The sequence below is a fragment of the Oncorhynchus kisutch genome, linkage group LG6, assembly GCF_002021735.2.
Source record: "Oncorhynchus kisutch isolate 150728-3 linkage group LG6, Okis_V2, whole genome shotgun sequence".
Lineage (NCBI taxonomy): Eukaryota > Metazoa > Chordata > Actinopteri > Salmoniformes > Salmonidae > Oncorhynchus > Oncorhynchus kisutch.
The window spans coordinates 74,588,253-74,610,727 of NC_034179.2; the positions used below are offsets into that span (position 1 = coordinate 74,588,253).

General features: G+C 41.3%; 2 protein-coding genes across 8 annotated transcripts; both read left to right on the forward strand.

Annotated features, from left to right (window-relative positions):
• Positions 1-16: 16 nt before the first annotated feature.
• LOC109898554 (next to BRCA1 gene 1 protein) lies at positions 17-12,074 on the forward strand. The gene is made up of 19 exons (XM_020493563.2): positions 17-272; positions 2,542-2,604; positions 2,705-2,723; positions 2,830-2,852; positions 3,010-3,195; positions 4,321-4,398; positions 4,551-4,747; positions 5,077-5,202; positions 5,480-5,683; positions 5,891-6,050; positions 6,206-6,475; positions 6,628-6,835; positions 6,955-7,242; positions 7,342-7,503; positions 7,628-8,045; positions 8,167-8,249; positions 8,637-8,712; positions 8,891-8,987; positions 9,205-12,074. Exons 1-19 carry the CDS (start codon positions 171-173, stop codon positions 9,376-9,378), a joined length of 2,934 nt encoding a protein of 977 aa, XP_020349152.1. The 5' UTR covers positions 17-170; the 3' UTR covers positions 9,379-12,074.
• Positions 12,075-12,401: 327 nt separating this feature from the next.
• On the forward strand, positions 12,402-21,503 carry LOC109898555 (transmembrane protein 106B-like). Of its 7 annotated transcripts, none has more exons than XM_031827520.1 (8): positions 12,402-12,514; positions 13,532-13,742; positions 15,817-15,970; positions 16,126-16,266; positions 16,373-16,416; positions 19,891-19,944; positions 20,401-20,566; positions 20,709-21,503. In XM_031827520.1, exons 2-7 carry the CDS (start codon positions 13,534-13,536, stop codon positions 20,516-20,518), a joined length of 720 nt encoding a protein of 239 aa, XP_031683380.1. In that variant the 5' UTR covers positions 12,402-12,514; positions 13,532-13,533; the 3' UTR covers positions 20,519-20,566; positions 20,709-21,503. The 7 variants fall into 7 exon arrangements, with proteins under 7 accessions (XP_031683380.1, XP_020349157.1, XP_031683377.1 ...); XM_031827519.1 differs by having other exon boundaries at positions 12,459-12,649; XM_020493568.2 differs by having other exon boundaries at positions 20,401-21,503.
• The last annotated feature ends 972 nt before the right edge of the window (positions 21,504-22,475 follow it).

Consider the following 22,475-nt stretch of genomic DNA (forward strand, 5'->3'; position numbering starts at 1 on the left):
TCTGTCACGTGATCATATGGGTGTGTTTACATAGCTGATGATGTAAACAGAAAAGACGCCTCATCCGGATAAGTCACATACCATAAAGGCAGACTATCTGTATTTATCTCGGCAATAGTGATTCATTTTTGTTTTCCTTGATATGTTTTAATTCATAGAAACAAGGAGCAATGGACTTCTACATCAATTTGAAGGTGAATTTCAGGGGGAATGCGAAGAATTTTCTCCTGTCAGGTTCGGAGACGAAGAGTTGGGAGTCAATGGAGGCCATGGTAAGCAATTATAACGACGCTGGTGTTTTCATAGCAGCATCTTGGCATACCTTTACTGAAACTAAAGCTATCAACCATCGATCGTCGGCCGCTTATTTGCTAAATGTTGTATACCTTGTATAAATGATTGATACCCTGTAGTTGAGAACATTGTTCTAGCTATGACTATCCAGTATTGAACAATTTAGGGCCTAATGTTAGCTAGTAGTTACAGTAGCTAGCGATCTAAACGAACAGAATATCAGTACTACAACAACATCCCAGTCGCAACAACATAATATCGATCAATGATAAAATAAGAGGCGCTGCTATTTATAAAAGTGTATATATTACAATAGGCCTACATTTTTCTGAAGATACATTAGACATTAATTTGTTGCCTGCCCTGCAGAGGGCATCCACGTAGATGAGTAAACATTTTTATTTCACCTTTATTTAACCAGGTAGTTGAGAACAAGTTCTCATTTGCAACTGCGACCTGGCCAAGATAAAGCAAAGCAGTTCGACACATACAACAACAGAGTTACACACGGAATAAACAAATATACAATCAGTAATCTAAAAAAAAAAATTCTTTAAAAAAATCTATATACAGTATGTGCAAATGAGGTAGGATAAGAGAGGTAAGGCAATAAATAGGCCATGGTGGCGAAGTAATTACAATATAGCAATTAAACACTGGAATGGTAGAATGTGCAGAAGATGAATGTGCAAGTGGAGATACTGGGGTGCAAAGGAGCAAGATAAATACAGTATGGGGATGAGGTTGATTGGATGGGCTATGTACAGGTGCAGTGATCTGTGAGCTGCTCTGACAGCTGGTTCTTAAAGCTAGTGAGGGAGGTAAGTCTCCAGCTTTAGTGAGTTTTTGTTGTTGTTGCAGTTCATTCCATATGACATATGACATGTCAATGGTAACAACAACAGTAAGGAAGACCAGTGACATTATTGATATGAGCGCTTGAATCCGTGGCTGTCAAAATAGACTACAAGCAGAACCTATCTACTCATGGACAATCTTACTAATGTTTGTGGCTGCTTTGCGTGATGTATTGTTGTCTCTACCTTTTTGCCCTTTGTGCTATTGTCTGTGCCCAATCATGTTTGTACTGTTTTATGCTGCTACCATGTTGTCATGTTGTGTTGCTACCATGCTATGTTGTTGTCTTATGTCTCTCTTTATGTAGTGTTGTGTTGTCTCGCCGTGATGTGTCTTTTGTCCTATATTTTAAAATAAAACAATTAAATAATCCCAGCCCCATCCCCGCAGGAGGCCTTTTGGTAGGCCATCATTGTAAATAATCATTTGTTCTTAACTGACTTGCCTAGTTAAATAAAGGTAAAAAATAAAATGCCCCATTATCATCTATTATTCAGTTGCATCATTTTGGGATTAATTCATATTTACCCCAGTGACACATTATTGACAACAGTCAGGCTATTGAGATGGAGGGCTACACTGCATGCTACAGTTAATGTTGCTAGTTCTCTGCGGTTCTCATTTCCTTTTCATAAATACAATAATATAACACATTACTCGCCTATGATAGCTTGGTTCGTGTTAGTACTGTACTCTATTTGACGTGAGTATGTGGAGGGTATTGATTTGAGGGCGAGTCTGGCTTATGACACTTGAGGCTTCCGTCTCTCACTCCAGGGTTTAACAGCCCAGCCATATGATGTCAAAATAAACATTTGAGCCAAGCCTCCTCCTCTGACAACATCCCCTTATGCCAAGATGTCACTTTCCAAAGCAAGCCAATAAAATATCTTGCAGTGGGCTGAATTCGCTCTCTTCCCACAGTAAAATGGGAAATCTTAATTTCAGTGAGTGCAAGGTGAATGGTGGATGCCAGTTGTTGGTTTTCCAATAAGGAGAGCTTATGAGACTGTTTTCCTCTGAATCTCCTGGCAGCAGCAAGCTCAGACTCCATTGTCACTCCACTGTCCAGTCACCAGTCACGGAGTTCATCCTCATTGAAATTGCCATTCTGTCTCCATGTTGCCATGGCATTGCCTTCAAGGAGACCAGTCAATTTTCCTTTCAGGCATCATATGCTACATGATAGCCCTGATTGTTCATTCAATTAGCAAATATGGGATACTACGGCATAGCATAAATATAACCGTGATAACATGATTGCTTTTTGGCTCTCCTTGAAATGATCACTTTTATGTCATTTGGAGGCACCTGTCCTTTGTTTGAGAAACAGCTTGGTAAGTTATGTAATACACTGGTTGGTTTATAGATTGTGTCTTTTGTCTACAGGTGAAAAGGTCCTTTGGCCTGTGTAACCTACAGGTTACTTATTTTGATGAGGAGAATGAGGAGGTGAGTGAGAGCAAAGAATTACAGCAATGTTAATTTGTTGAGTATGGTAATATAAGGCTATTACAATGTTGTTGCAATACCTTTCCGTTTTGTGTTTCAGGTATCCATAAACAGCCAAAGTGAGTAGTAAAGCACCAAACATAATATTGTGTTATGTTTTGTATCAAACATAATATTAGTTGTTCAATGTAACATGTCCAATAATTAATATTTTTCCTCTTCTAGTGGAGTATGAGGAGGCATTAAAGGTAGGTGGTAACTTAAATCTGACTCCTGTCCCTGCTTAGGCCTTATGATGACAACATTTTCAAGTGAAGTGGAACTGTTACCTGAGGCAGGATCCAAAATATGCCTTCAAGTAACAAGGCAATAGATTAACCATCATTACTCTGTTTATTTCATCAGAGTGCATCCAGGCAAGGGAACCGGCTGCACATGAATGTGTATGAGACCAGGGGTCAACCCACGCGTGTGCCGGCCAAGGCCAGTGGAGGGGAGCCCAAGAGAGGGTTCCGTCCCCCACAGCACTGCCCAACCCTGGCTCAGGTGGTGAGCCGGAAGGTCCAGGCTGCTGTCCCCGAACAGGGCATGGTAAGGACAGAGCTATAGATATACACACTGCTTTATACTTCCTACCTAATAGTGCTGAGCGATTAACCAACATTTTGGTTATGTTTCGGTTTTTAAACAACTAATTGACCGATGTTGGTTAAATTATAGGGACTGAGTGGTGCAGCGGTCCAAGGCAGCCTCGCAGTGCTAGAGGCGTCACTACAGACCCAGGTTTGATCCCGGGCTGTATCACAACTGGCCGTGATCGTGAGTCCCATAGGGCGGCGCACAATTGGCCCAGTGTCGTCCCGGTTAGGGAAGGGTTTGGCTGGGGTAGGCCGTCATTTTAATATAAGAATTAGTTCTTAACTGACTTGCCTAGTTAAATAAAGGTAAAAAAATTAAAATAAAAAAAAAGGTTATTTGAATTCCGTTTCATTCGTTTGTGCACTTCCATTTTGCTCAATGCGCACATCTCACAGTTTCTCTAGAGATAAATTAGATCCAGCCTGAACTGTGATGTAGAAGGGAGTTGAAGATTCCGAATGGCCCATATTCGACATAGTTTAGCGCATACAATGTGGTAATTAACTACAATGACCATAATCCATTGCGTGGGGTGATATAGAGAGCAACTGTTGCTTCGTGAGGTACAGAAAATACACAATCTATTTAGCAGTCATAAAAGTATGCCTTATTTACTTTCAATAACTCAATTTTTAGATTTTGTCAGACTGCATAGGCAGCAGCTCTATAGAGAAGAGATGACTTGAAATAATAAAGTAATCAAATAAAACAAATGTAATATACAAAACAACTGAAATATTTTATTAAAGTTCAGTGAATAAATTATGGTTGATAAGCAGTAATGGGCAGTCACTACCTTCATGGGATTTTTATGAATTGCTTTAGTCTGTTACAGCATTCAACCCACATAATGCATAGTGTATTTAATGTTGTTTTTATAATCTAATCGACCTCAAAGTACTTATTGCTCAGCACTATTACTTTATAAAGCAAATTCTTTCAAATTGAATGAGCTTTTGTGTCATTAGGTATTCATTTAATACAAGTAAAGACCAAACTAAGTCATTGCGTGTCCTAAAAAAAATATGGTTTAATTGTCTGATTTCTCACCAATGTGTTTCTACTTTGGTTTCCAAGGTGATCATGAAAGAACTAAAGGGGACCAAAGAGGAAGATAAGACACCTCCAGCATGGTTTACATCTTACATGGAGAAGGTGAGGAGATGATTTGGAAATTACTGCGGTTTTATCTTCAATGAATGTACTATTTAGAATCATACCACTTAACCTTAAAATGTATATGGTTGTATGTGTATATTTTATAGATGAAATGAAGCTAACCGGTAACCCAAACTCTTGTCATCCAGTTCAAAGACCAAGTAGTGAGGGAGGCAGTGGAGAAGATCTGTCGGGAGTTCTCAGGCCAGTGCTGCATCCACAAGCCCATTGGTGCTGAGGCCCAGATCCCTGAGGTGACCTCCTCCACCCTGCCTGGGGGTCCTAGTTTCACCCCTGCCTGCAGCAGCTGCCGGGGCCAGACCGCTGGGGGAGGATACCAGTGCAGGTGAGAAGGGGAGGAGGAGAAGAGAGGTGTCTCCGAGAGAGACTAGGGAGGACATTGACAAATGTGAATTAGTTCAAATGTGAGTAAAGGTAAATAAACACCAATGTAATCAGATATTTCTTACATGTTTTTGTAAATAGCCTACTCCCACTTACTTTTAATTTAGTGCCTCCAACATACATTGTGTTGCTCCAAAACAAACAAATTCCTTTGATCAGTTGTCATTTCCATTTCTTCAGTATGCGAAACCTAAGAAGATCAGTTTAAAATAATCAGAAGGGCCTTTGTTTGGTGTGCCGCTCCCTGAATGTCTGGTTTCTTTTCCCCAGTGTGTGTACGTCCTGCACACTGTGTGAGCCCTGCAGCTTCTCCCATGACCCCAGCCACAACCTGGTGAGAGCCAGAACACCTCTCTCCATCCCTGAGCACGGCTCACCAGCCCCAGACCACAGCAGGTAAGACCAGGGTTGGAAATATTACATATTGTAACAGTTACATATATTCTGTTTTTGGAACCTCATTTAATGCTTATGGGGTGCCAATGTTAATTCTTGTTTAGGGGGCTGCTACGGTTTGATATGAGAAATTACTCTCCATTTTGGTGGGTGTTTTGTATTTGTAATTTTCAATCCTACAATGATCATTGTCATCAGAAAGTTGTCAGAACTGTATCTGTCCTATGATGGCCAATCAGAAACCCTTGCACTCTTCCCTTCCCTATCTCGTCCCCAGGTTCTACCGGCGAGGGGACCGGAGCTTCCGGAAGGCGGAGAAGCAGCGTCTGAAGGCTGAGAAGCGTCAGCTGAAGGCGGAGGTAAAGGAGATCAGGAAGCAGCTGAAGATGGAAAGGAGGGGCCTGCAGTGGAGTGCCGCCGGCGACGGGAGCTCCTCCCCCGTCCTGCTCCAACCCAGGGCCACCCAGGCCAACAGCCCGGAGTATGTCTTAAAGGGACAGTTCACCAAAATTAGATGAAAGTAGATACTGCTTGCAAGGCTTGGTATTCAGTATATCTTGAGGTCAAATCAGTGAGAGGCACAGGTCTTGTCTCTAGTTAGACTGCTGTCAAATGGAGGGAAAGGACAGAGAGAGTTGTGCTTTGGAGAGAGATGATTAATAGTGTATTTTGGCGCTTTGTCCCGCAGGCGTCCCAAGCGGCCATGCCCTCTGGTGGTGCCAGCCATGACGGCCCTGTTCCTGGACGAGAACCTGCCTGATGGGACTCGTCTTCGCCCGGGGACCAGGTTCATCAAGTACTGGAAGATGAGAAACACTGGCAGCGTGAGCTGGAGCTCTGAAACCAAGGTACTATTATGGGCTGAGGATGCACCTGGGATATGCACATTATCTGAGGTTACCATTGACAGCCACAGTAATCTTAGCAGAAAGAGAGGACACGACGATGAGAGTTAGACTGTCAATGTTATGTTCCCCCCCCTCTACCCCCATCTCCTTCTCAGCTGAAGTTCATGTGGGGGAATCTGGCGGTGGCGTCAGGTGACCGCTGGCGTGAGGTGGCTGTGCCTTTCCTGCAGCCAGGTCAGGTGGGCGTAGTAAGCGTGGCCCTATGCGCCCCGGCCCTAGAAGGCTCATACACCTCCCACTGGCGTCTGGCACACGGTGGGGAGCAGTTTGGCCCTCGCGTCTGGTGCAGCATTGTGGTGGACCCCCTGGCCCCTGCAGCCATGATGGCAGATGGCGTGCTGGTGTCGCCCTGCGTCACCCCACAGGCATGTCCACCCACCCTCTTGACTTTGGTTCTCAGTGGCCAATCCCAAACTGCTATACAATGTTGTAGTTCTCTGGAAAAGATGGTAGTAATCTCAGTTAAGTGTGTATTCTGTCTGGGTAACATTTGTTTTGATCTGCTGGTGCTCTACAGGGGAAGAACCCCCTCTCCACAGATAAGGGTGGGAAGTCTTGTGCTGCAGCCTCTAGGGATCAAGCACTCATGTCAGTGGACCAAGGCGAACGAGAATACTACATTCCCTCTGTGGACCTGCTCACAGCCCAGGACTTACTCTCCTTTGAGCTGCTTGACATCAACATTGTTCAGGAACTAGAGAGCGTGCCCAACAACACCCCGGCAGGTAAGCCTTCCATTGCTATTCACATGCTAAATCTGCAGGGTGTTCCTAATCAGTTGACTGCACTTAGGGTTTCTCTGTCTCTTTTTCTGAATTTCTCTCTCTCTCTCTCTTCCACACAGATATGACCCCGTGCATATCCCCATTGCCCCATGACGGTCCCCTGCAGGAGAAGCCCACCCTGCGGTTGATCCAGGAGGAAGCAGAGGCCCATCAGGCCCAGGGAGTCACAAGCATCCAGCCGTCTCAGGGCCTGGTGCCAGGGGCGGAGGGGGGCCGGGTTCCAGCCCAGGAGGAGGGAGAGGAGGATATGAGCGGGACTCAGTTTGTGTGTGAGACGGTGATGCGCTCGCTCACACTGGAGGAGGCCCCAGACCACACACCCCTGTGTGGGAACTGCCCCGGCAAAGGTGAGTTTTTATTAATTAGTTCCATATGAAGCCTACGTTAATACCAGATTAAGGTCCATAACATTGTGTAACCAAAATTCCTTTCCCTGATCTTCACAGTGGTCCACCCAGCAGCCCAAGGTGGCTCCGCCTCCTCTTCTCTTAAAGGGAAAGGTGTTGAGAAGCGTTTGGAGGTGAGGTCGGAGAAAACCCGGGACATATCCCCCGTGGCCCCAGCCCTAGCACCACCCCAGCTGGCTATACCAGAGCTGATGATGCCAGGTGATTGGCCCAACTTATCCACCTGTTTTCAATTAGTTGATTGGTTGATGAATACCACTTGAGCTCAAATCTGGGCCCTCTTGTCAGGTAAAATACAACAATTAAATAGTTTGACCATTTGCAGATGAGGGACTGGAGTCAGACATCGAGAGCATCTGCATGGATGCCAGAGGGGACAAAGACAAGGGTGAAGATAAAGGAGAGTTGACAGAGGGGAACAGGGGAGCCCGCAGCCGGTCCTCCTCGGCCTCATCCGAGGATTACATCATCATCCTCCCTGACTGCTTCGACACCAGCCGCCCGCTGGGAGAGTCCATGTACAGCTCCGCCCTCTCCCAGCCTGGAGATGCCCCCGACGCGCCCACAGACCCTGACAGCCAGGGCCGTACCACTCCCGAGGGGGAGCAAGATGAAGCAGAAGAGACCGTTTCAGGCTCCAGCAGCGCCAACGATATGCTGTGCACCTCCCAGACGTTGGACGCCGTGCCCCTAACCCCTGTGGTGGTGGCACCCCCTCGGGTCAACTCAGCTCTTACACCCAGGTGAGAAACCTTGGGCCAGCTGTGCTTGGAAATAGGTTTACAGTGCTAATACACACTTTGACAGTGCTAAATTGCTGAGATGTTCCAAAATGTAGATGTATATTGTTGGTGTTGTCTTCAGCCTAGACAGCAATGATCAGACCAAGGCAGCAGCAGAGTCCCTGGACAGGACTGAGGTCTACCAGCAGGGAGAGTCAGAGGATGGTAAGGAACACACACGGTCACATACTGAACAGTAGTTCCAGCATCTAAAGGAAACAAAGTGTTTTTGCTCGTCACATGAAGGCAGTTGGGCATAACTGACGACAATGCCCTAACAGTAATAATGTTTTCTGCTTTCTGCTGTGCCTTTTTGCTTTCTGATCATTCAGCGGTAATATCGAATGTACAATGTCTGCTTGGTTCTAACAAACACAAGTACTAAGCACTAGATCAATGACTGGAGGAGAGGTCTGCTTGGAGTCATTCTTGTCAAAGAGCACCTTCTATACACTCTCCTCTAGAGCTCTACAACTTATCCATATGAGCATATCGGTATATCCTTATCCCAGAACATAACCAATCAGTCATCTCTGTGGTTGTGTTTGAAAGGTTCCAAGCAGCCAGACAGCCAACCAGACAGCCCATCTGCTTCTGGTGACTCAGAAGACAACTCCGAAGACCCTAGGTGGGACCCTGATGTGCAACTCAGTCAGTTCAGATGCTAATATTTTCTGAGATCTCTTGTTAAAGAGATTGTTAAAGTGGAACGTCAATTTAATGATGTTAGTGTTGGCTGGCCAGAAACAAAATGGTGTCAGTAAGACTCAATCCCTGGCCCTCTCTGTCGGTCTTGATCCTTCTAGGCACCCAGGCATCACTGGAGGCCTGGTGAAAGGAGCCCTGTCTGTCGCAGCATCCGCCTACAAGGCTCTGTTCACTGGGCAGCCTGGCCCAGTGCAGGTCAGTCCTCCATTCACTTCCTACAGTGCTGTTAATGATGGCATTCAAGATCATCCTTTTTGCAATCTCAGAATATTTCTATATCATATTAACATGGTGGTTGAGACATCAAACTGGAATGCCACCATCGTACAGCTACTTTAGCATGTCATTACTGACTATCAGAGTCAAGTTAGTATCTAGGTGTATTTTAAACCGTATGCTGTCCTTCCTGCAGCCCCCAGTGGATGGAGCCACCCAGGACACCATGATGGGGGTGTTGGTGGAGATGGGCTTTGGTGACCGGCCGCTCAACCAGCGGCTGCTGAAGAAACACAACTACAACCTGCTGGACGTAGTCAATGAACTGGTCCAGATGACCGACAATGACTGGTACTCCACCCGCTACTGAGGAGAGGGAGGAGGAGGAGCTGGGGTGGTGTCATGGGTGTAACCTCTGCTGCCTTGACCTCTTGCATCTTCTTCCTCTCTTAGATTTGGCCCAAGTTGACAGGAGATATCCTGATTATGACCTAAAGAGACATTCCCACGGACTTTGGAATATTTAGACTATCAAATAGCTACTGTATGTATGTATGTTTGTAGATTAATTGACCATGTCTGTTTCTGGCTATTAGCTTTTGCATAGGAAAGGGGGAGACTAAAGGGGGGTGGATGAGGTGGGCTACTCTTTCCAGGAGAACACCTTCATTGCTGTGGTAACAAATGGCAAACATATCACAAGTTGCTATCGCCCAGCCATTCCTGTAAAACATAAATCAATGACTCACCCTTGAAGTCATTGATTGGAATACAGGCTGAATATGCAGCCATAGACCAGGTATATTCAACAAGAGTTACAGTATGTGTATGTTTAGCTGAAGGGGTGTTGGGTGTACTATTTATCACAGAGCCAGAACCATATAGGTCTTACCAAATGATAAGCTGTGGCAATAGTCAACGTTGTATGATGTTAATCAACTTCATAGTTTGAATAGTGGACACGTCAGGTCCTCGTTCCAAGCGTGAATGACTGTCAGTGTTGGAGAATGCTATGCTTCTTTCAGATCACAGCAATTAAACACACACACACCCACATGCTTAAACCTTTCTCAGCTTAACTGTTCAAAGTATCAGCATACTGTAGACATATGATGTGTGTCTTATTGATTGAAGATCATCATTCCCCTACTTTCTGTGATGTCGTGCCATGGCTGACATGCTATGGATATTTGTGCGTAATGGTGTACACATGAAGTATTTTTGACATGAGGACCATTACATTGATGGTCCATTTAGTTCCATTTTGAGAGGGTAATTTAATCACCATTCTTAACTAGGGGTATATTTGGGTTTAAAAATAATCATGTAAATATAATATGCAAATAGTTTTTTTTGTTGCACATGGAAGACAAATATTGATGCAAACCCAAAAGACTAGCTGCTCAAGAAGTAAAGGACGTTATAATTTTTAAGATCCTGTTGAAGGGATTTTATTTATCAAGAAATGAATTAACCTCCTTTACAAAATGTCTTCAATCTACTCTATATTGTCCTCAGAGAGAGGGGGGTTATTTTCAGAACCATACAGGGGGCCTGCCTGGTGATCATGATATATCAAAAGCATTGACTCGTTCCACTTGGTATCATTCTTTAAACTTGGTATCAGTTTTCCACTTAGTATCATTCTTTAAACTTGGTATCATTTTTTCCACTTAGTATCATTCTTTTAAAAAATGTACGTCAAGTTCTTTCAAAACTGAAATCAAGCCGTATGTAACAAGTTTGAAATACTTATTTTTTTCCAATATGGAAATGCTAACGTGTTTCAGGTAATCCTAGGACGTAATCTTTGTTAAAATATTTTTGGTTTTAGACTTGATTGCTTGAGGGCTGTTTTGGAAATGTGAAGGAAGATTTGCCTATGTTCTTCTGGTTGAAGCTTGTTCATGTCATTGTGCTTGAATTCCCACTGTTCTAATATGTTTATATTTGAAGAAAAGATACTGGAAAGGTTTGCTTAAGTCTTGTACACTAAGGGGAACTTGACAGGGTTGTGAGCATTGTGAAAAATAATTAGTGGCCAGTCATAATGTAGCAAATTGATATGGGTAAATATCATTAGTACAAAAACCCTTTGAATCGACCCTATTTTGGTATAGTGTAGTCTTAATGGTTCTTAGGGTTTGTCTTACCAAAGGATGTTTCTGCTAAATGACTCAAATGTACAGTCCTACCAGGTGATGGTATCTGATTTATTACTACTTATGAGTTAACTTTTAGGGTGTCAAGGAGAAACTGAATTCAAGGACAATAAGGATTGTGGTCTTTTGAATTTAAATTAAAGTAAGCTTTTCCCACATATGTCAGAAATTATGGCAGGTTAATGGAGGTCAGAAACCGTGCGATTCATACATTTCTCCATACATGTACTTGAAACATTCATACCTTCCATATATGGGCAGGATATTTTCATAGAGGGTGAAGAATGAGAACTCCAAAATGTTTATGGGGAGGCATAATGTGCAGTTTGAACTCTTTCTGTGTTGCACTTAAGACTTGCCTGGAACCCTGACGTTGAATTGCATTGCATTCTAGGTCGGGCAGAATTTAGCATATGAATCAAGAAAAGTTTATACTCACGACCTCTACAAGCCAGAATGTTGAATAACATATTTTAATGTACTTTACAGGTATGCACACATGATAAAAATATATGCATTACTTGCCGAGCTCGTGCATGTGTTTACATGGTTTTGCGCACGCTTCAGGTGATAGAAATCTGAATGTAATTCTACTTTCCTGTTGATATTGTGTCACATTCCTTCCATCAAAAGGACCAAACACACAGACAACCGGTAAAGTACGTAAAAACTATTTTATTCAACATTTTGGCTTGTAGAGATTCAAACGCTCATTTCTGCCTACCTAGAATTCAATGTTGGGTTTCCAGGCAATTAAAATACATAGGCTACCTGTGATGTACAAATATCTGTCTCTAATAAAAGTCACTACACTTAATGTCACTTATTTGAATAAGGCTAAATAAAACACATTTAAAATGCTCACATACACAACCAGGAATCAATGTATTTATTTGACTTTGTTAAAAAAAACATTGAGTAGGCAACCTATTAAAAGATGCACTATGCAGATATTGTTTTGCCATTTTCTGGTTGCTAACATTTGTCTAATTTCAGTTTGTAACTAAATGAGCAAGTGCAGTGTAAAATAAATTGTACCATCTAAACCACTTAAATATTTTCTATTAACTAAAAATATTGTATTTTCAGCTGTTTGAAGCTGGTGTACAAAACAAAGTAAAAGACTCAAAAATGAAACAATCACGGGAAGCATAAAAATAAAACACATCTACCGCTTCTTAGATTTCTTTCAATGAAAATTACAGATCTAGAACTCATCTTTCTATGTGAATTTGGTCGTGTTCCCCAAAAAGCTACATATAGCCGCTTTAATTATTTCCTGTGGGTGGCAGCAAAATTACGCTGCGTCATCATCATCTGGATAGGAAATTGCGCCACTGCTCAGTGAGTATGTGACCAACATAAGAAAAATATTAGACCATTTTCCACGACTGCTGTGAGGCATATGGTGTGGAGTTAAATTACAGATAATCTTGACGACGGCACCGTCTTTATAAATCGTAACACTCCAAAAACAAGGCAAGTAAACACACACAAGTTGTTTTCTTCAGGGGTGGCAGAGAAACGAAACTCATCACAAGACTTGTATGCGGAGTGTTGTAAATGCGTAGTCAAATTTCTGTATCGGTTATTTGCTAAATTGTAGAATTAATTCACATAAGGTGTTGTCTGATGTATGGACAAAGCCGACTTCGATCTAATTGGTTCGGTGTCTGCGAAGATAATGAAACATCGTATAATTGTATGCATTTAAGATCATCTCCATTGTGAAATACACCAATACAGCAAAGCACATACATACACAGAATATAATCCTTTGTCGTCACAAATATCACATAGTAAAGTATCATTATATTGATGTGAAACAACTAACATTACAGGTAACTTCCAAAGTAAAAGAGGGATACAAAGTATATTGAAAGCAGATGCTTCCACATAGGTGTGGTTCCTGAGTTAATTGAGCAATTAACATCCCATCATGCTTAGGGTCATATAAAAAATCCCCAGTTGCCTATTATTTTGGCTAGAAGAAGAGAGCTCAGTGACTTTGAGGTTATGGTTAGGGTAAATAGGATTTTGAAGGGGAGTCAAATATGTCCCCACAGGTGTGTGTCAGTAACCAAATCTCAACACAATTGAACACTTATGGGAGATTCTGGAACAGCGTCTGATAGTGTTTTCCACCACCATCAACAGAAAACCAAATTATGACATTTCTTGTGGAAGAATGGTGTCGCATCCCTCCAATAGAGTTCCAGGCACTTGTAGAATCTATGCCAAGGTGCATTGACGCTGTTCTGGTGATTCGTAGTGGCCCAATGCCCTATTAAGACATGATATTGATATTGGCGTTTCCATTATTTTGGCAGTTACATGTATATATGACTGTCTCTTTAGCAGGCATGGGAGCTGGTTCCAGTCAACCCAGTGAGAATGATGAGCAGTCCATTGTACCCCAGCAGGACAGGAGAAAGACCTCTAACAGGAGACACTCTGAGGAAACACTGGACTGCCCAACCTGCCAGGGCACGGGCCGCATCCCACGAGGCCAGGAGAGCAAATTGGTGGCAGTGATCCCCTGCTCTGATCAGAGGCTGAAACCACGACACACGTAAGACCATGTTGAGATTTACAGCAACAATTGTTTTATTACCTACATGCATCATTTAGAAGGTCTTTTTAAGTCTATGGTGTGTAGAGATGTTCAGTGTGTGTGGAAATTATTATTGCTTTCCGTGAGTGGGCATCTGTATCTAGGTGTGTTGTGTATACTGCATGAAAACGCTTGTGGTATGTTAAAATGGCCAATGCAATGAAGCCATTTTTTTCCCAAAAATAATTTCTGGGTAACAATGAATAAACTTATTGTAATAGATTTCCATTAATAAGCTTTTTAGTTAACTTTCTATAGCAACGTGGTTGTAATGCCACGTTCACATGCTAGTCGGAACTCCCGACTTGCTGATTCCTTGAACGCAGCACGTGTATAACAACCAGTTAGCATGTTAGCAGTTGAATGCAGCATGACTGAAGAGAGGAAAACTGGCTGTTATTTGCAGAGGTTTGGAGCTTTTTGTTATTGGTCTACTAACTGGAGGTCGACCGATTTTATGAAATTTTTTTTTTTCAATTCTGATTATTGGACGACCAAAAAAGCCGATGCCGATTTAAAAAATATATACATTTTTTAAATGTATTTGTAATAATGACAATTACAACAATACTGAATGAACACTTATTTTAACTTAATATAATTAATCAATTTATCCTCAAGTAAATAATGAAATGTGTTCAATTTAGTTTAAATAATGCAAAAACAAAGTGTTGGAGAAGAAAGTAAAAGTGCAAAATGTGCCATGTAAGAAAGCTAACGTTTCATTTCCTTGCTCAGAACATGAGAATATATGAAAGCTGGTGGTTCCTTTTAACATGAGTCTTCAATATTCCCAGGTAAGAAGGTTTAGGTTGTAGTTATTATAGGACTATTTCCCTCTCTACCATTTTTGTATTTCATATACCTTTTACTATTGAATGTTCTTGTTGGCACTTTAGTATTGCCAGTGTAACAGTATAGCTTCCGTCCCTCTCCTCGCTCCTCCCTGGGCTCGAACCAGCAACACAACACAACAGCCACCATCGAAGCAGCGCTACCCATGCAGAGCAAGGGGAACAACAACTAGAAGGCTCGGAGCGAGTGACATTTGAAACGATATTAGCGCGCGCTAACTAGCTAGCTATTTTACTTCGGTTACACCAGCCTCATCTCGGGAGTTGATAGGCTTGAAGTCATAAACAGCGCAATGCTTGACGCACAACGAAGAGCTGCTGGCAAAACGCATGAAAGTGCTGTTTGCATGAATGTTTACGCCTGCTTCTGCCTACCACTGCTCAGTCAGATACTTAGATGCTTGTATGCTCAGTCAGATTATATGCAATGCAGGACACGCTAGATAATATCTAGTAATATCATCAACCATGTGTAGTTAACTAGTGATTATGATTGATTGTTTTTTATAAGATAGGTTTAATGCTAGCTAGCATCTTTCCTTGGCTTACTGCATTCGCGCAACAGGCAGTCTCCTTGTGGAGTGCAACAAGAGGCAGGTCGTTATTGCGTTGGACTAGTTAACTGTAAGGTTGCAAGATTGGATCCCCCGAGCTGATAAGGTGAAAATCTGTCATTCTGCCCCTAAACAAGGCAGTTAACCCACCGTTCCTAGGCCATCATTGAAAATAAGAATGTTCTTAACTGACTTGCCTAGTCAAATAAAGGTATTAATAAAAAATATTTAAAAATCTGTGCCCAAAAATACAGATTTCCGATTATGAGAACTTGAAATCGGTCCTAATTAATCAGCCATTCCGATTAATCGGTTGACCTCTACTACTAACTGCATGGTGATGTCACCATGGAAATCTAAAACTTCTGCCCATGCAAACCTGCTGATTAGAAGATCCTGTGTAGATTGCATTTTCAACCAGCAAAGAAAAGCACACTTTTACAGTGTTAATTTCATCAGCTGTTGTACAATATGATATCAAACACACAAACATATTGAGGTGTGTTTGTGTATACTGCATGAAAATGCTTGCGGTATGTTAAAATGGCCAATGCAATGCAGCCATTCTTGCTGCGCTGGGCCTTCAATCAATACTCAACTTGTACATATCATGTCCCCCTACAGGAAGTTGTATGTCACTGTGTCGGTGACGCTGTGCTTGCTGGTCAGCTCGCTGGTCCTCTTCTTCTTGTTTCCTCGCAGTGTCATCCTCTCACCTGTGGCTGTCAAGTCTGTCTATGTTTACTTCACCCCGACCACTGTCCAAATGAACATCACGGTGAGACCTCATTGGCCTTATTAATTCATATACCACACAGTCGGTTTCTATCTGGGCTATGCCATAAAAGTATTGGCCTCATGTCTCTTCCTCTGCATCACTGGAGTGTTTTTGGAGATGAATGTAATAATCGCCTTGTCTCTCTCCCATCACAGAACATCCTGAATATTACCAATGACAACTTCTTTACAGTTCAGGCCTACAACTTGACAGTGCAGGCTCTTTTTGATAAAACGGTTGTGGGCAAGGCTGATATGAAAAATGTCACCACTGTCAAACCACTCACAGACAAAACGGTGAGCACCTCCCCTCATTACCAACTGCTATACTGCAGAGATGTTAGCTTCTGTAAGCCTCTAAGTATTGTTACTCACTGACGCTCTTCCTTATTTCCCCTCACAGTTTGCCTTTGAGATTCCTGTCACGCTAGTGGAGGAGGGTCTGAAGTAAGTACAAATTTAACCAAGGTTATACTATGTCTGGTGCTGAATCTTCCATCGAGTCAGTAGTGAGATATAAAGCTGCTTTTGTGGCTGTTTGGTTACACAAAGTGCCATTGTAACACACTTACAATATAGTGATGCAGTCCTTTTAATTTAGTTGTGCTGTAAAGTTACGCTTATTTTGATTGTGGCATGTTGTCATGTGAAAGTAATGTAACTCATTCGCTGTAAATGTGAGAATTGATTTTGTGTGCTCTACAGACAGTTATTCTCTGCCATTTTCTTGGCTAGTTGTTTTGAATAATGTATAAAGACAAAGCAAAACTGGAAATGTGTTTTGTATTTAGAGCAAGTCTGAGGCATGACTGTCAAATGTCTGAACAGATTGATTAAGTATTTGTCTTACAAAAGTACATAAGCATACATAAACTAGCATAACCTGCTTAGCTGGGAGCACTGGCATGTGTAATTTATCTCCATTTCCTCCATGTGTTGCAGGCTAATTGTCACTAGCAATAGCAATTCCTATTCACAAAATGAAAGTGCCTCTGGACTGAAAGAAGTCAAAAGCATTCCCACTGGGCACACCATGTCATTTCAACGTGGGTACTTGGTTAAAATTTGGCTAACATCTTGATCAATGAGATTACAACCTATATTCACCCACTCAAAAAGACAGCTAAAAGTTAGATGAATTTCCAATGTATTGTCACTATGCTTTCAACCATCTAAAAGCACAACCAATGGAAAAACGATCAGATTTTTGGTTGTCGTCATCACCCCAAATGTCTCACTGCTTTCAACCATTTTTAAAAACCCAGCAAAGTTCAAATGGGAATGCAATGTCTTATTTTGTTTATGTATAAAACAGATTGTTTTCACTGCACTTCTTCTAAAAGCAGAACCAAATGGCCTAGATTGCAGTTGAGATTACATTAAAAGTATATGGTGCAACTGATATTCTGCACAGATTATAGAAATTGTGAAGATCTCCACAGACCTGTGTGTGCTTTTTGAACATGCAGACTTTATATGGTTACATAAAGAAATGTATAGTTACAGTATCCTCAATGTGGTCTTGGATATGTTACTCATTTTAGGGTTGAATGTTGCATGTGCTTGTAAAATAGCCTTAACTTTAAGCAATTTACTGTATTACAAAAGTAATATTGAATTGTTTGGTTGAAATGCAACCAAATATCAGCATTTTAAAGGAGAGGTATGGGTAACTGCCAAAATAAATGAACTGCCAACCTAGTGTCATAATAGAACAGCTTCAATGCACCTTGGCATAGATTCTACAAGTGTCTGAAACTCTATGGGAATGCAACGCCATTCTTCCATGAGAAATTCCATAATTTGGTGTATTGTTGATGTTGGAAAATGCAGTCTCAGGTGCGCTCCAGAATCTCCCATTAGTGTTTTAATTGGATTGAGATCTGCTTACTGACACGGCCATGGCATGTGGTTCACCTCGTTTTCATGCTCCTCAAACCATTCAGTGACCACTCGTGCCCTGTGGATGGGGGACTTGTCATCCTATTGGGCATAGATAGGTTTTGACTACCATGGCTATGTGGAAGCACCTGCTTTCAATATACTTTTTATCTCTTGTTTACGCACGCGTTTCCATTATTTTGGCAGTTACCTGGATCTACTGCTTGGCTAGTTCCATCTGAGCCACTGGCTTAGGCCAATAGAGTACCACTGTATGTGTCCTAATACCCATAAAACCTAGCAGTCAAGCAAGGAAATGGTTCCAATCGTTTTCCACCACACATTTTTCCCATAGGGGATTTTAGAAACACTTCAAATAAGGGCTGTGTTTCGTGTAGGCTTACCTTGGCATGATCTTTTTGATAACCGTGTAGTCTCTAGGACTAGGTGACCCCTAAAAAATGAAATGCTAATGTGGCTATCATATAGAACTACAAATGCCAAGATCTGGATGAGACTGCCAAATCGAGGCAAAGGTAAGAATCTCTGGATTAACTATCTAAATGTAGTAATTAATATATTGGCTACATTTTGAAACCTGATTTCTTTTAACTTTCTTGTGCAAGTTTTAAATTGACACTACCTGTTAGCAAAGGTGTCAGCTAGAGATGACGCGCAGGAGCTTGCAGGGTTTTGTAGTTTTGCATGATGTCTACTTTGATGCTAATTAGCGTTTTCGAATCTGATTAAAGTCTCCTTGTCCAGGAGATTTACATGGTTTACAAAAGGTCATGCCAGGGTAAGTCTACATGAGAAACAGCCCTTATTTTAAGTGTTTCTAAAAATTCCCTGTGGTTTTTCCACCATTCATTTTTCCCATTATAGGTATTATAACACCTCAACTGTGGTGCTCTAGACTTCAACTTTTTTCTATTTTTAGATCGGTTGGAGACAGCATCCATCCTAGCATTTTGTTAACTTGTCGACAAGTTAATAGGCTATTGTATTTCAAAAGTGATATTGAATTGTGTTCAGCTGGCTTCAAATTGAAATGTTTGAAGATTTTAATCTTCTGCTTGGATAGTTCCATCTGTGCCACTGACTGCCACTGAAGTCTGGTTTTAATTCCAGTTTGTCTACAAATGAACAATTTTATGTTGTATTCATGAAGCCATCTCAACCAAAAATCTAAATTAATGAATGCAATTAAATTTAACTTTAAATGCACTTTAAATAAAGAATAGGATCAAATCAAACTTGAACTTTTTGGTTAAGATGGAGATTATACATTTGGAATTAAAGTCAGCCTGAGTCATTGGCACAGATGGAACTGTCAAACAGAAGATGCATCTCCTCATTAAATTTGAAGTCAACCAGAGCTTGAAACGCTAGGCCTATTTTGTTGTCTATTTTTAGATTAATTCTGGGTTGATTTTAAACAGCTGTTGATGACTTTGCAAATGCTTTATAGGCCTAAATAGCATCATTAAAGATAAGTGATAAAGTATGATCACATTTTAATTTACTCTGTTAAACCTACCTTTTGGAATGACTTGGATAGCAACAGTGAATTTATTTAGTTTTAAATAATAGTGACGATAGCACATTGGTAGTAGTCAATGACAAATTGCATAGTTAAGCTGGGCTTGGTTAAAACCCTGGATGGGAGACTCAAGGGTAGCTGTAGATGGATGAATTCTTCAGTAGGAGGTGCTGCCCAGCCTATTTTATTTTCTGATAGTGGATATAACGTTGGATGTCTGACGTTGTTTTTAAAGGTACAAATTCAACATTTTATACAATGTCTCAAATGTGGTTACCATGATGACATACATAATCCTGTGGTTGAAATTTCACCCTCAAAACAACAGTTGATGACTTTTCAAATCAATGTATTTTCCACAGATTCCATGTCACAATACGTTGTCAAATTACGTTGAAACAGCGCTAATTCAATGAGTTTGTGCCCAGTGGGTTGTTTTTGAAATCATATCTTTCATAAGGAAATCCTGAAGGTATTCATTATTTTCTTTTTCCCAGCAATTACTGCAAGAAATCTACGATCAAGATCCATACGTTATTTGTCCATCTTCAGTGAGTATGTGCCCAGTCAGTCAGTATGGGTAAAACGCCCCTCAAATGTAGCTTTGCTCCCACAGATTAGCCATTTAGATTATAATGCATATATTCAACAATGAAACAGAATCATGTTGAGTCTGTGTTCAGTGAAAAAATGTAATACCATAATTCATGACTAAATGTTTTGATGATAAACCAACACAACTTTGCCCACCTAGTAAACCAATGGGGTCAGCGACTAACCTATTTCTTATCAGTGGTTCAAATCTGAGGGATATAAAAGGGCTGTATTGCTTGTTAACTTGGCCCAGTTTTTACAGTGATGGCTCAAGGGAGAGTTTATTTCATGGCTATGGTTAGGAAACCTTGATAGCTGGCTGACCAAAATCTGGTACAATTACATAAATTATCGTTACATTTGATAAATAATAGATGAAAAACGGTATAATCTGTAACCACCTCCTCCCTCAGGATGTCAATGACTGTTTACTACCTGGCCCACTTTGAGCAGCTTTCCCTGGACACGTTTGAATACATCGACTGTGGGTCTAACACCACAACACCCCACCTCATCAACCCTACACCCTGAGACCAAGGGCTCCATGAGTGGCGGGATGACTGAGGAGTAGGCCATGAGGTGAACTGTGTGTTGTTTTTTCTTGAAAAAATGCAAATGTCCCTCAAGTTATGGGGAAGAAAGAAACTACAAAAATGTGGAGCTTGAAATTAAAATTAAAGCTCTGAAATGTTATGTTTGTCTTCCCTATGCACCTCTGTAGCACTTGCTTTTTAAGTAGGGTCATTGCTGTGGTTGGAGGCTCTGCGCTGTGAAAATGACTTTTTTTTGCCACATCCTACTGAAGGTTACTCTGTTTTGTCTTCAAAGAAACTGAAAGACTTGAGTGGACTACAAATTTGCACACATTTTTGAAGGAGTACTTTAGATATTATATTTTGGCATAATTTCTTATAAAACAGGTTGTCGGTGTACTTCTACAAACAAGTACATTACTTTTGTATGCGTTTTAATTTGTTAAAGTAGGTAAAACCATTTAGCGTTCTTAAATGTATGCATAACTATGTAGCATTGATCACATAATGACTGGTAGAGACCATTTAGAACTTTTCTATGGCATAACATCGGAATTACAGTTCTGTCTTTGATTTGTACACTATTGGGATTGACTACAGACCACACATTTGTATGTTAAACCATAATCTCTAATTGTATGCTAATTATAACAGCTATAACAAGATCTAGATATTAATTCACCTATGGTTTTTACGTGTCACTGAAATGGGATTATTGGGGTGGGGGGGGGGGGGAAAGGTTGTTAGGAATCCACATGGACTAGTAGTGTCACCAGGGGGGGTTTTGGAATGTGGAAGCTAACTAATTTACTCCCTTGTTCTTGCACTACAGCATAATCATGGCAATGTTTTCTGTGCCCTGTTCAAATACTCAATCTTTACTTCCTCTATTCCTTGAATGAATGGTTTTAGTGCATTGTTTTCACCTTTGTCAGATCAGTGAAATAAATAATAGAATACAGTATTGAATACTTTAAAATACCTATTTATTTTCAGGCTTTGTGATTCCACCTTCCTTGTTTGGTCACATGATTCAAGGGTGTTGTATTTTGAAATGGCCACTGAGTGGTGCTGAAGTTGCACAGAAAGTTGCCTTGACGATATTTGGGTGCAGTCCATATTAGTCTTCACCAATGACTGGATATGGGTTCTTCACCACTGCTGGGAGTACTGTATGGACTAAAGTAGAAAAATAAAAACACTCCTATAATTTTATGTACTGTATATCAATAATACATAGTATTATCACATGCACTCACTGAGTATCTGTTGTCAATCTTAGCACTGTACTGGAGCTTGTTTTTGGAGTGTGAACATTCATTCACGGCTGAAAGACAAGGAGAAGATAATGGCGTGTTAGTGGATACAATGGTCAAGAGAGGAAGTCATCAAAGGTGCTCATAGAGTACTCCAAGACTTTGTACAGATATGTTGTAATCAGTGTTGTTCTGTTACTAAGAACATGTTATCCTTCCTGTCAACTGGTTCAGTTGTCTGAGACTATAGTTTCACAGTTGATAATTCACCTGCAAAATAGCACAATGCAGCTGGCCATGCAAATGAACTGTACGTGACCCATGTCAACGGGCTGGCAACTACTTCTAGTCCTTTCTCACCCATGACAGGCACTCACTGGGGGTTGCATCCAGTAAGAATGAAACAGGGAAACATTTTGAAGCAGAATATAATTACCAAACCTGAACTTGTAACCAAGTGTTTTCTCCTGTTTGTTTCTACTGAACACAACCCAAGACTTGGCTGCCTGCCACAAACCTCAGGTTTCCAATCCCCGTAACTCCTCATCTGTGATATTTGATCAACTACATGGTAGGAGTGCAGAGCATGGCCCCATTTATTATTTAACAGACCCCATTCTAATGAGCGGATGGTAGAGCGTGACCCCCTCTGCTAACTGTGGAGACTTGGTTTGGCCAGGCTAGAGCCATTAAAATGAC